We start from the raw sequence: 13,951 nt of genomic DNA, 5'->3' as shown, positions 1-13,951 counted from the left end.
TGAAAATCGAACATAAAAGGCGGGAGTTTTCGATCCTATTTTTCATTGGATAGAATAAATGCAGACGTAAATGAAAACAATCTGTATCGAAATTGAACATAAAAGGCGGGAGTTTTCGATCCTATTTCTCATTGGATAGAATAAATGCAGACGTAAATGAAAACAGCCTGTATCGAAATTGAACATAAAAAGCGGGAGTTTTCGATCCTATTTCTCATTGGATAGAATAAATGCAGACGTAAATGAAAACAGCCTGTATCGAAATTGAACATAAAAGGCGGGAGTTTTCGATCCTATTTCTCATTGGATAGAATAAATGCAGACGTAAATGAAAACAGCCTGTATCGAAATTGAACATAAAAAGCGGGAGTTTTCGATCCTATTTCTCATTGGATAGAATAAATGCAGACGTAAATGAAAACAGCCTGTATCGAAAATGAACATAAAAGGCGGGAGTTTTCGATCCTATTTCTTATTGGATAGGGTAAATGCAGACATGTATGAAAACAGCCTTTATGAAAATCAAACATAAAAGGCGGGAATTTTCGATCCTATTTAAAAAATACGAACGACAATACGCACCTGTATGTCAACAAGCCCCTTCAAATGGGGGAAAACAGTATCGAGTTTGGTAAACAAGCAAATTCTAGTACAAGAAAATACTTTCGTTCCTAATTCTTGATTTGGCATAGAAAACGCGACCGTTTATATAAACATGCCCGTTTTTTCACGCCAAAAATTTTTCTTTTTTCAAGCAAATTTAAGACCCCTCCTGAAATTCGTTGTTATCAAAACAGCAACTTTAAAGAAAGCAAAAACATCTTAGTTTTTGCTCATTCGCGAAAGTTTTTTCGCGCTAAAATGATCTTTTTATTCGATTCGCGAAAGTATTTTGTTTCAAAAACAGCAAAACGCGACCAATACTTCTAGCATGTGCAACTATTTGATTGGCAGAATTTGAGTTGTTGAAAAGATACGTGGCATATGATTCCTGACATGCAATTTTGAAGTCAATATCATTATTGGTAACAGGCCCGGGATTAATTTCAACGTCACCAGATAACAACAGCAGTAATTTTATCGATGCAAGGTTAATATTACAGATTAGCAGGCACACAAAACTCATTAAAATGAAAGTTCTTAAAAAGCAAAAATAGTCTTGGCCAGTAGTGTCAAAAACCATTTTATAATTTGAATACTTGTGGTGATTATGATTTGTTACTGTATTGTTATGGCAGTGACTAGCAGCTGCGGTATAAAAAGCACCAATGGTGGATCGATATGCTTGAACCGATATCATGATTTGTAGGTAGCTAGCTAACTTCATAGTCCAGGAGCTCATAACAGAACTTTAGGTCCCATTTTCTACAAAAGGTTTGACCCTCTAAATAGGTTGGTAGTATCACGGACAATAAAAATCACATGGTCAGCTGACCCAATTTGGGGGCGTTTGGGTCCCAGGCCCCTAAAATTACCCTAATTCGAGACTCCTATTTGGTCCCATAATTCTCAAAGCTTAAAAGTTAGTAACGTGTGTCATTATATGAGAGAATCTGAAAAATGATAAAGCTTACCGAAAAATTGGGTCTTAAGACTGGGTCAGACCCCCCTCAAAGACCATATTTAGGACCTTAATTTGTCCCCATAAGCTACAAACTCCAAATTTTGCACAAACATTCTCTAACATAGTGTAATGTCAGTGGTCATAAAGCTGACCAAAAATTTGGGTCTCTTGGCCTAGTCAGACCAAGTCTCGCCCCATATCTCTATATTTAATGCGGAGGAGAAGCAATAGAAAAACATTTGTCTTATTTCCAATGTGTTCAGGGCCTTAACTTATTTTTAGAATTTTTTTAAATAGAATAGAACGTTTTCGTCCAAATACAACAGGAAACCGACATAACAAACCAGACAGTGAAAGAAAAAAGTTAAGAGAAGCAGTTATTTTGAAGCAAGTGAAGTAAAAACGTGAACAAATTACCGGGATATTTGCATATTAGACTAATCAAATATAGAAAATTAGAAACTTTAGATAAAATGTGATAGATAGAAGATATGACAGGTAAAGATATATGTAATTATATCAAGTTTTTAGTTACTGCATGTTGTAGTCAGTTTCGGATGATAAGTCAAAAAAAGTTTTAATAGTCTGTTGTTGAACTGAATTTTTTAAACATATATTTTGTCAATTTTTACTTCATTGATTGAATTTCTCATTTCGTAGAATTTTCGAACAAAGAAATATTCAATAAGATCAATGAAAGCGATGGTAAGAGGAAAACATAATTAATTAGAATACATTAATTTAAGATAACCAATAACAAGTTATTATTGTGATATTTTGCAGATGTTGTAGCTACTGTAGATGACAATTTAAATGCAAATGGAAATACTGACAGTGATGGTAAGTTGAAGATGCTTTAATGTAAATGAGACCTTCTTTGATTTACATACTTGTTAGATTATGTTGAAGCCTTGTAAATATTAATTCCTTTGTACATTTTTACGTTCTAATTATATTAACTGATTTTTTACGCTATTTACAGAAGAATTACAATATATCTTCATATTAACGTTTTGTTGTTTTGTATATTATATTTAAGTGACATGGCGTATTGTATTTATACAATATATTTAATGTTTTTGAAATCACTGCTTAATCGGAACTTTGATCTGTATGTGTGTTGCTTGCCTAAAGTCGCAAACTATTTCTTTAGCATGAACCATCCAAATTACGCTCGTTGGATTGTCCGTTATCATGATAATCTTCTCAAACTAAAGGACTCTCATCCCGAGGTTTACACTGAATTTCAAAGGGGATTATTTTCGCTGCGAAGAACCCAAAAGTCATTCTCAAGATTACTAATCGACTTGACATTAGAGCAAACGATAAATGCAGATGCTGCATGTCAGCGAAAAGGTATATCAGCTTTAACAAATTCTATTTCTGCTCGTCAACGATGGGCACAAAGTCATTCTATTCGAACAAGTATTGTGTCATACGTGTTTGAAAATTTGGGGATGACAAAACAGGAAGACGTGTCTCAAGATTTAAAGGCCAGCAGAATGCGACAAAATTCTAAAGATTTACATCAAGTTATAAACATGGTCAAGGAAACCATGAATCCATTTAACGATGCTATTGAAAAACAATATCTTTTTAATATAGCATCAGGAAAAGCAGCCTCACCAGACACAACAAAGTTTTTGCTCAACATCGTTAGTGTTGGAAGCAAAGCACGTGATAAATTTATTGACGAATGTTCTAAAGATCCAGCAAGATTCGAAAAACCTATACGAAGACAAACATTACACACATTTGCAACTGGGGGAACGAAGTATAATATTAAAGCTGCTGACAACAAAGTGGTTGCTGTAACGATGATGAGAGATTTGTTTGGTAGCATCTTGTACCATTCGCTACAAAGGAAAATTGATATGGCAGAGGTACTGAAGTATCCTCTAACACCTGTCCCTTTATCTCTTGGACATGTTGATGGCAAAATGCAAAAGACCCCTAAAGTCAAATTATTGAACGAGTTAGAAGCAAAAGTAAAAACTGACGATCCAAATCGCGTCGATGTTAACATAATTGATGGAATGTTTTTCCTACATCTTTTTGTTGACCTTCCAGCAACATTTGGAGCTCTGGCAACATTTATTTTGAAACGCGTTTGTGCTAGCAAGGGAAACATCATACATTTTGTTCTAGACAAAATGGTACACCCGAGTATCAAGGATTGTGAAAGGGATTTGCGATGTACTGAGAGACATGGAGCTTATCAGATAACTGGACCTGAGCAAAAAAGACCTTCAAACTGGTTGAATGCATTGAGAAATGATCACTTCAAAGCAGCATTGGTGGAGTTCTTAGCCTTCTTTTGGGAAAACAACATGCATTCAACAGTACTTGGAAACAAAACAGTCATAATGAATCGCAATGATACCTGCTACATGTTTAGAGTTGAAGGAGAGATCGTGGTCAAAACCGAGATCGTTAAATTGTTTTCAACTCATGAAGAAGCTGATTCCAGAATTTTGTACCACCTATCTTCGATTCAAACACCAGCAAACGTTGTGATAAGAACCATAGATACTGACGTGCTGATAATTGCTCTTGGCTGCCTTAGTAAGTTACCTAACAGCTTGAATATTTGGATGGAAACCGGTGTTTACACTAAAAATACATTAAGGTACATAAGTATTAATCAAATATACCAGAAATTGGGCAAAAATATTTGCATGGCCTTGCCAGCATACCATGCTTTCACTGGATGTGACTATACAGCATCGTTTAGTAGGAAAGGAAAAATTCGACCTTTCAAACTACTAGAAAAAAATGAAAGTGTGCAAGATGTATTTAAACAGCTAGGAACAAATCTTGATGTCACAGATGACGCTTTTGCAACGTTGGAAAAATTTGTATGCAGCATGTATGGAAAAAGGAATCTATCATCTGTAGATGAAGCTAGGTTGGTAATGTTTTTGGAAAAGTATAAACCAAAAGGAGAAAATGAAGCAATTTCCTGTGTTAAAAAGTTTGATGGAAGTTCTCTACCACCTTGTTTACGAGTGTTGCGTCAAAAGATTTATCGAACAAAGTATGTTGCACAGTTATGGATGTCATCAATAACGTCCGAGCCTCCAAATCACCTTCCTGAAGACATGGGTTGGCTGCTGAAAGATGGCAGCTATATCATTAAGTGGTACGAAGGCGAAATGTCTCCAAAAGCAGTAGATGTCACCAGCAATGAAAATTATTATGGATTCTCCAGAGAAGTAGAAGGTAAAATTTTGGATATTAAGTTTTACAATCTAGTCACTTAGTTTTTTAATTATTACTCGGAAGCAATTCTTTATTTCCGCTACTGCCGCCGCTATTTTAAATATTAAAAGTATTTCATTCTCCTTAAGATTTTGAAGGGTTTGATGAACTGTCAAGTGATGACGATTCAGACAGTGATGACGAAACTAGTGACGAAGACGTGTAATGATAATTTAAGGTTAGATTTTTTTTGTGGGATATGACAAAAAATTTACAGAATAGGATTCAATGTCATATATTCTAGAACTGAGTAACCTTTTTAATATTTTTTAATGTTGTATTGTAGTTTAAACTAGATCTTATGACTGAATGACATTTCTCATCTTTAGATGCTGATGCAGAACAATATCAATCATGCTGCTATAACCTATTGTACATATTTATATTTTATTAAATGCTATCAGAGCATTTCTTTTTTAATTTGATATCGCTAACTATTGTCTGACCTGATCAAGAGACCGTAATTTTTGGTTTGCTTTTTGCCAAATCACAATAGTCTTACAAAATTTTAAGTTTGTACCTTATGAGGTCTAATTTGAGTCCCTGTTCAGATCTTTGTCTGACCTGCTGATAGGACCGCATTTTTTGGTAAGCTCGACCATTTATGTATTACATAGTTAGTATAGAACACAAATATTGAGTTTGGGCTTTGTAGTCATTGGTTTTTTTTACCCTCTAAAAGTTGTTTAAAATAGGGATTTGGGGCGAGACTTGGTCTGACTAGGCCAAGAGACCCAAATTTTTGGTCAGCTTTATGACCACTGACATTACACTATGTTAGAGAATGTTTGTGCAAAATTTGGAGTTTGTAGCTTATGGGGACAAATTAAGGTCCTAAATATGGTCTTTGAGGGGGGTCTGACCCAGTCTTAAGACCCAATTTTTCGGTAAGCTTTATCATTTTTCAGATTCTCTCATATAATGACACACGTTACTAACTTTTAAGCTTTGAGAGTTATGGGACCAAATAGGAGTCTCGAATTAGGGTAATTTTAGGGGCCTGGGACCCAAACGCCCCCAAATTGGGTCAGCTGACCATGTGATTTTTATTGTCCGTGATACTACCAACCTATTTAGAGGGTCAAACCTTTTGTAGAAAATGGGACCTAAAGTTCTGTTATGAGCTCCTGGACTAGTCCAGGAGCTCATAACAGAACTTTAGGTCCCATTTTCTACAAAAGGTTTGACCCTCTAAATAGGTTGGTAGTATCACGGACAATAAAAATCACATGGTCAGCTGACCCAATTTGGGGGCGTTTGGGTCCCAGGCCCCTAAAATTACCCTAATTCGAGACTCCTATTTGGTCCCATAATTCTCAAAGCTTAAAAGTTAGTAACGTGTGTCATTATATGAGAGAATCTGAAAAATGATAAAGCTTACCGAAAAATTGGGTCTTAAGACTGGGTCAGACCCCCCTCAAAGACCATATTTAGGACCTTAATTTGTCCCCATAAGCTACAAACTCCAAATTTTGCACAAACATTCTCTAACATAGTGTAATGTCAGTGGTCATAAAGCTGACCAAAAATTTGGGTCTCTTGGCCTAGTCAGACCAAGTCTCGCCCCATATCTCTATATTTAATGCGGAGGAGAAGCAATAGAAAAACATTTGTCTTATTTCCAATGTGTTCAGGGCCTTAACTTATTTTTAGAATTTTTTTAAATAGAATAGAACGTTTTCGTCCAAATACAACAGGAAACCGACATAACAAACCAGACAGTGAAAGAAAAAAGTTAAGAGAAGCAGTTATTTTGAAGCAAGTGAAGTAAAAACGTGAACAAATTACCGGGATATTTGCATATTAGACTAATCAAATATAGAAAATTAGAAACTTTAGATAAAATGTGATAGATAGAAGATATGACAGGTAAAGATATATGTAATTATATCAAGTTTTTAGTTACTGCATGTTGTAGTCAGTTTCGGATGATAAGTCAAAAAAAGTTTTAATAGTCTGTTGTTGAACTGAATTTTTTAAACATATATTTTGTCAATTTTTACTTCATTGATTGAATTTCTCATTTCGTAGAATTTTCGAACAAAGAAATATTCAATAAGATCAATGAAAGCGATGGTAAGAGGAAAACATAATTAATTAGAATACATTAATTTAAGATAACCAATAACAAGTTATTATTGTGATATTTTGCAGATGTTGTAGCTACTGTAGATGACAATTTAAATGCAAATGGAAATACTGACAGTGATGGTAAGTTGAAGATGCTTTAATGTAAATGAGACCTTCTTTGATTTACATACTTGTTAGATTATGTTGAAGCCTTGTAAATATTAATTCCTTTGTACATTTTTACGTTCTAATTATATTAACTGATTTTTTACGCTATTTACAGAAGAATTACAATATATCTTCATATTAACGTTTTGTTGTTTTGTATATTATATTTAAGTGACATGGCGTATTGTATTTATACAATATATTTAATGTTTTTGAAATCACTGCTTAATCGGAACTTTGATCTGTATGTGTGTTGCTTGCCTAAAGTCGCAAACTATTTCTTTAGCATGAACCATCCAAATTACGCTCGTTGGATTGTCCGTTATCATGATAATCTTCTCAAACTAAAGGACTCTCATCCCGAGGTTTACACTGAATTTCAAAGGGGATTATTTTCGCTGCGAAGAACCCAAAAGTCATTCTCAAGATTACCAATCGACTTGACATTAGAGCAAACGATAAATGCAGATGCTGCATGTCAGCGAAAAGGTATATCAGCTTTAACAAATTCTATTTCTGCTCGTCAACGATGGGCACAAAGTCATTCTATTCGAACAAGTATTGTGTCATACGTGTTTGAAAATTTGGGGATGACAAAACAGGAAGACGTGTCTCAAGATTTAAAGGCCAGCAGAATGCGACAAAATTCTAAAGATTTACATCAAGTTATAAACATGGTCAAGGAAACCATGAATCCATTTAACGATGCTATTGAAAAACAATATCTTTTTAATATAGCATCAGGAAAAGCAGCCTCACCAGACACAACAAAGTTTTTGCTCAACATCGTTAGTGTTGGAAGCAAAGCACGTGATAAATTTATTGACGAATGTTCTAAAGATCCAGCAAGATTCGAAAAACCTATACGAAGACAAACATTACACACATTTGCAACTGGGGGAACGAAGTATAATATTAAAGCTGCTGACAACAAAGTGGTTGCTGTAACGATGATGAGAGATTTGTTTGGTAGCATCTTGTACCATTCGCTACAAAGGAAAATTGATATGGCAGAGGTACTGAAGTATCCTCTAACACCTGTCCCTTTATCTCTTGGACATGTTGATGGCAAAATGCAAAAGACCCCTAAAGTCAAATTATTGAACGAGTTAGAAGCAAAAGTAAAAACTGACGATCCAAATCGCGTCGATGTTAACATAATTGATGGAATGTTTTTCCTACATCTTTTTGTTGACCTTCCAGCAACATTTGGAGCTCTGGCAACATTTATTTTGAAACGCGTTTGTGCTAGCAAGGGAAACATCATACATTTTGTTCTAGACAAAATGGTACACCCGAGTATCAAGGATTGTGAAAGGGATTTGCGATGTACTGAGAGACATGGAGCTTATCAGATAACTGGACCTGAGCAAAAAAGACCTTCAAACTGGTTGAATGCATTGAGAAATGATCACTTCAAAGCAGCATTGGTGGAGTTCTTAGCCTTCTTTTGGGAAAACAACATGCATTCAACAGTACTTGGAAACAAAACAGTCATAATGAATCGCAATGATACCTGCTACATGTTTAGAGTTGAAGGAGAGATCGTGGTCAAAACCGAGATCGTTAAATTGTTTTCAACTCATGAAGAAGCTGATTCCAGAATTTTGTACCACCTATCTTCGATTCAAACACCAGCAAACGTTGTGATAAGAACCATAGATACTGACGTGCTGATAATTGCTCTTGGCTGCCTTAGTAAGTTACCTAACAGCTTGAATATTTGGATGGAAACCGGTGTTTACACTAAAAATACATTAAGGTACATAAGTATTAATCAAATATACCAGAAATTGGGCAAAAATATTTGCATGGCCTTGCCAGCATACCATGCTTTCACTGGATGTGACTATACAGCATCGTTTAGTAGGAAAGGAAAAATTCGACCTTTCAAACTACTAGAAAAAAATGAAAGTGTGCAAGATGTATTTAAACAGCTAGGAACAAATCTTGATGTCACAGATGACGCTTTTGCAACGTTGGAAAAATTTGTATGCAGCATGTATGGAAAAAGGAATCTATCATCTGTAGATGAAGCTAGGTTGGTAATGTTTTTGGAAAAGTATAAACCAAAAGGAGAAAATGAAGCAATTTCCTGTGTTAAAAAGTTTGATGGAAGTTCTCTACCACCTTGTTTACGAGTGTTGCGTCAAAAGATTTATCGAACAAAGTATGTTGCACAGTTATGGATGTCATCAATAACGTCCGAGCCTCCAAATCACCTTCCTGAAGACATGGGTTGGCTGCTGAAAGATGGCAGCTATATCATTAAGTGGTACGAAGGCGAAATGTCTCCAAAAGCAGTAGATGTCACCAGCAATGAAAATTATTATGGATTCTCCAGAGAAGTAGAAGGTAAAATTTTGGATATTAAGTTTTACAATCTAGTCACTTAGTTTTTTAATTATTACTCGGAAGCAATTCTTTATTTCCGCTACTGCCGCCGCTATTTTAAATATTAAAAGTATTTCATTCTCCTTAAGATTTTGAAGGGTTTGATGAACTGTCAAGTGATGACGATTCAGACAGTGATGACGAAACTAGTGACGAAGACGTGTAATGATAATTTAAGGTTAGATTTTTTTTGTGGGATATGACAAAAAATTTACAGAATAGGATTCAATGTCATATATTCTAGAACTGAGTAACCTTTTTAATATTTTTTAATGTTGTATTGTAGTTTAAACTAGATCTTATGACTGAATGACATTTCTCATCTTTAGATGCTGATGCAGAACAATATCAATCATGCTGCTATAACCTATTGTACATATTTATATTTTATTAAATGCTATCAGAGCATTTCTTTTTTAATTTGATATCGCTAACTATTGTCTGACCTGATCAAGAGACCGTAATTTTTGGTTTGCTTTTTGCCAAATCACAATAGTCTTACAAAATTTTAAGTTTGTACCTTATGAGGTCTAATTTGAGTCCCTGTTCAGATCTTTGTCTGACCTGCTGATAGGACCGCATTTTTTGGTAAGCTCGACCATTTATGTATTACATAGTTAGTATAGAACACAAATATTGAGTTTGGGCTTTGTAGTCATTGGTTTTTTTTACCCTCTAAAAGTTGTTTAAAATAGGGATTTGGGGCGAGACTTGGTCTGACTAGGCCAAGAGACCCAAATTTTTGGTCAGCTTTATGACCACTGACATTACACTATGTTAGAGAATGTTTGTGCAAAATTTGGAGTTTGTAGCTTATGGGGACAAATTAAGGTCCTAAATATGGTCTTTGAGGGGGGTCTGACCCAGTCTTAAGACCCAATTTTTCGGTAAGCTTTATCATTTTTCAGATTCTCTCATATAATGACACACGTTACTAACTTTTAAGCTTTGAGAATTATGGGACCAAATAGGAGTCTCGAATTAGGGTAATTTTAGGGGCCTGGGACCCAAACGCCCCCAAATTGGGTCAGCTGACCATGTGATTTTTATTGTCCGTGATACTACCAACCTATTTAGAGGGTCAAACCTTTTGTAGAAAATGGGACCTAAAGTTCTGTTATGAGCTCCTGGACTATCAAGCAAAACGAGTTAACCAATCAAGCACAGAAATTGCACAGAACACAAAAGTTTCAAAAATAATCTAAATTAACTCAGCGAGCTATGCAACTAACTTCGGGAAATGAAGTTATCCAAGCAGGCAAACAAAATAAACCAAAAAATAACTTTAAAAATAAACTATTATAAAGTTTATCCAACTTGTGGCCTCCCCAACCAGTCGGCAAGAGAAGAAAACAACTTTCCTAAAATGTTTTTTTAACTCTTAAAAGAAAAGAATTTGTGACGTCAAGCTTATAGACTGGTTATTTTTATTATTACTATTATTAACTCTTTCATAAAATCAACTATCAAGTGTTTACAAGTTTGTTAAAAAAATTATTGAATTCTCGATCTGAAATCGGAAACGGAAAATTACAATTTTACACGCTTTTTTTATATAAGAATAGTGTTTTTTCGTTTCAGCCTCAGTATTCTTAACTTTTTAACAAATCTCAGCCTCGAATATTCTTAAAGATATTCTTAACATGGCTACAGCCGGAAAGCATGTAATTACCCTTAATGTGCCTAATTAAACAAAGTGTAAAAGACAGGTGAGCTGACAAGAAAATAAACATACAGTATAAGAAATTAAACTTCTAATCAAAATTTGTGCATCATAAAAATTTTCATATCTAAAACGAAAGGTCGAACCTGGGTATATTCTTAGGATATTCTTAATTTTTAACCCATTCCTCAGCTTCAATATTCTTATAGAGTATATTCTTATATAAAAAAGCGTGTACAGCAAGTGATTTCCAAACAACGCTATTCACAACATCAGTCTGATTTCAATATTTCCCAACGTCTGTTAATAGGTCTCGTTTTATATCGACAAAAGCAGCACATTTCTTCACTCAGTCATGGTTCGTATATAAGTGAACTTCGCGTCAGATTCCATCTTTATATATATGTTAGATCGGACACGTACGCCCAACTGGTTGTCTTTGTAAAAACGCTTGACATTTTCCAGTAACAAATCTTCCGTCTCTTGTTCTTCATATATAAAAGGAATGTTATATTAGAACTCGAAAAAAGAACTCGATTTTAAAGTCCGCAACTATCGATAATATATTTGGAATGAATTACCTTTCTCTTCAGTTCCTCTAACTACTTTGAAGGTGGTTAGTGTACTCTGTAAAAATCTACAAAAAAAATAATTATTTCTAAATATACGAATAAGAAAGAAATGCTTCCATAAGAAATGACTGAATAATACCGGGAGAATAAAAAAATTGTCAATGACGTATAAACCTTATATCTCCACTATTTCTAAATTATATATACTAACTTTTATTAACAAGCTGATAAAATTTAAACTAAATAGACTAAATTGCTACTTACATTTTGAAGATGAAGCTATTTTTCTGTGCAGTATTTAGTTTTACCTAAGAACAGGAAGAAAAAGTCGTTAAAACCTTCCTGTTCCTAGGGTTGCACGATGATGCCGTGCAACCAGGGCAATATAAAAAAATTTAAATTTAATAAAGCTTTTATTTATTTATTCTTCCAGGAATGGTTACCTTAATGACATTAATTTTAAAAATTTTAAAATAAAATTGTTGAAAACATTTCCTTTAAAAAAGCAGGTTCTTAAAAAATATGCAGTTTTTTTCAATATTATTATTATTATTAGCTTTATTCTATCTTACCTTAAAAAAAACCTGAACCGTTTGTTTTTATAATTTTATCTCGACATAATACTTTCCCTGTGGAAGAATTAAAATATGTCTCAAAAAACTAAAGTCATTAAGGTAACACGTAAGAGTTTCCTCTGCTATTAAGTTTGTAAGAAATCCACAAATAAAACTTGAATATAAGTACAGGCATTTTTCTCTCTCACATACTCACTCCCGTATAATAGAGTTAACGACTTTTTAATTTATATTGCCTACCAACACAACTAACATTAGTATTACCATAGCATCAACAGCATTAATAACACCATATCCACAATCAGCATGAAACATAAATGGCATTTATAATATCTCATTTCGATGCAAGATTGAAATGGGTTGACACATAAATACTAAAAATATTATGATCGATAATTATGGTTGATATTTTGTTAGCACTTTGTATTTCCTTGGAATTTTTTACGGATAATCTCGATTTAGGACTGAAATGTTTTGACATTCCACTACCTTTCGGGGATTGGAAATTATGCAATGATGGTTCTTTGCAATAATAATGGAATACATTATGCCACATATGCATTATATAATTATGATACATGATTACGATAATTTGGCTAGTATTTTGATATGCGGACAAGGGTCTTTGTCTTTTCTTTGTCTTTGCTTTGACATAGGCAGAGCAGTGCTAAGAGAGGGTGCAACAAAGTCTAAATGACCTTGGTGAGCAGCAAGCAATCGTCTCAACTTTGATAATAAAAAAATTACCAAATCGTATCGTTTTTGCTTACACACTCACAATGCAAAGCCCAACACTTAGAAAGGATACCTTAAAGCAACCATTAGTCCTTTCTTTGTCTTTCATTAGCTGTAACATAACAGGTAGAGCACAGTGTTAAGAGAGGGTACAACAAAGTCTTAATCACCCTAGTGAACTACCGCAATTGTCTGAACTTTAATCTTTTTATTTTTTGCACACACACTCACAATGCAAAGTCCAACTCTTAGAAAGGTTACCACCATGAACAACACCATTATTAACCAAATAATCACCAAATTATTCAATATATAACGTTTCTTTTGGTGAAATGGTCACGATAATTTGGCTGGCATTCCGATAAATGGACAACTTTGTGGTTTTAATTAACGATAATCTTCTCACAAATGTCCTAGCAACATACTATGTGTTGCTTTTAAGCCTCCTACCTCCACTCCACCTCCATAAATGTTAAGTTTTTATAATAAGCGTGCTGGAATGTTTTCTTTGCAATAATAATGGAATACATTATGCGACATATGCATGATATAATTATGATATATGATTACGATAATTTGGCTGGTATTTTGATATGCGGACAAGGGTCTTTGTCTTTTCTTTGTCTTTGCTTTGACATAGGCAGAGCAGTGCTAAGAGAGGGTGCAACAAAGTCTAAATGACCTTGGTGAGCAGCAAGCAATCGTCTCAACTTTGATAATAAAAAAATTACCAAATCGTATCGTTTTTGCTTACACACTCACAATGCAAAGCCCAACACTTAGAAAGGATACCTTAAAGCAACCATTAGTCCTTTCTTTGTCTTTCATTAGCTGTAACATAACAGGTAGAGCACAGTGTTAAGAGAGGGTACAACAAAGTCTTAATCACCCTAGTGAACTACCGCAATTGTCTGAACTTTAATCTTTTTATTTTTTGCACACACACTCA

General features: G+C 34.3%; 2 protein-coding genes across 2 annotated transcripts; both read left to right on the top strand.

The window, feature by feature from the left end:
* The first annotated feature begins 3,667 nt into the window (after window positions 1–3,667).
* On the top strand, window positions 3,668–5,236 carry LOC130647821 (uncharacterized). Its single transcript, XM_057453811.1, has 3 exons — window positions 3,668–4,786; window positions 4,915–5,003; window positions 5,155–5,236. The coding sequence occupies exons 1-2, from the start codon at window positions 3,718–3,720 to the stop codon at window positions 4,989–4,991; spliced, it is 1,146 nt and encodes a 381-aa protein (XP_057309794.1). The 5' UTR covers window positions 3,668–3,717; the 3' UTR covers window positions 4,992–5,003; window positions 5,155–5,236.
* A 3,063-nt stretch (window positions 5,237–8,299) lies between these two features.
* Window positions 8,300–9,868, top strand: LOC130647831 (uncharacterized). Its single transcript, XM_057453822.1, has 3 exons — window positions 8,300–9,418; window positions 9,547–9,635; window positions 9,787–9,868. The coding sequence occupies exons 1-2, from the start codon at window positions 8,350–8,352 to the stop codon at window positions 9,621–9,623; spliced, it is 1,146 nt and encodes a 381-aa protein (XP_057309805.1). The 5' UTR covers window positions 8,300–8,349; the 3' UTR covers window positions 9,624–9,635; window positions 9,787–9,868.
* The last annotated feature ends 4,083 nt before the right edge of the window (window positions 9,869–13,951 follow it).

The sequence above is a fragment of the Hydractinia symbiolongicarpus genome, chromosome 1 (assembly GCF_029227915.1).
Source record: "Hydractinia symbiolongicarpus strain clone_291-10 chromosome 1, HSymV2.1, whole genome shotgun sequence".
NCBI classification, from domain to species: domain Eukaryota; kingdom Metazoa; phylum Cnidaria; class Hydrozoa; order Anthoathecata; family Hydractiniidae; genus Hydractinia; species Hydractinia symbiolongicarpus.
Note: the sequence above shows the minus strand (reverse complement) of the source record. Positions and strands in the feature narration are given on the sequence as shown.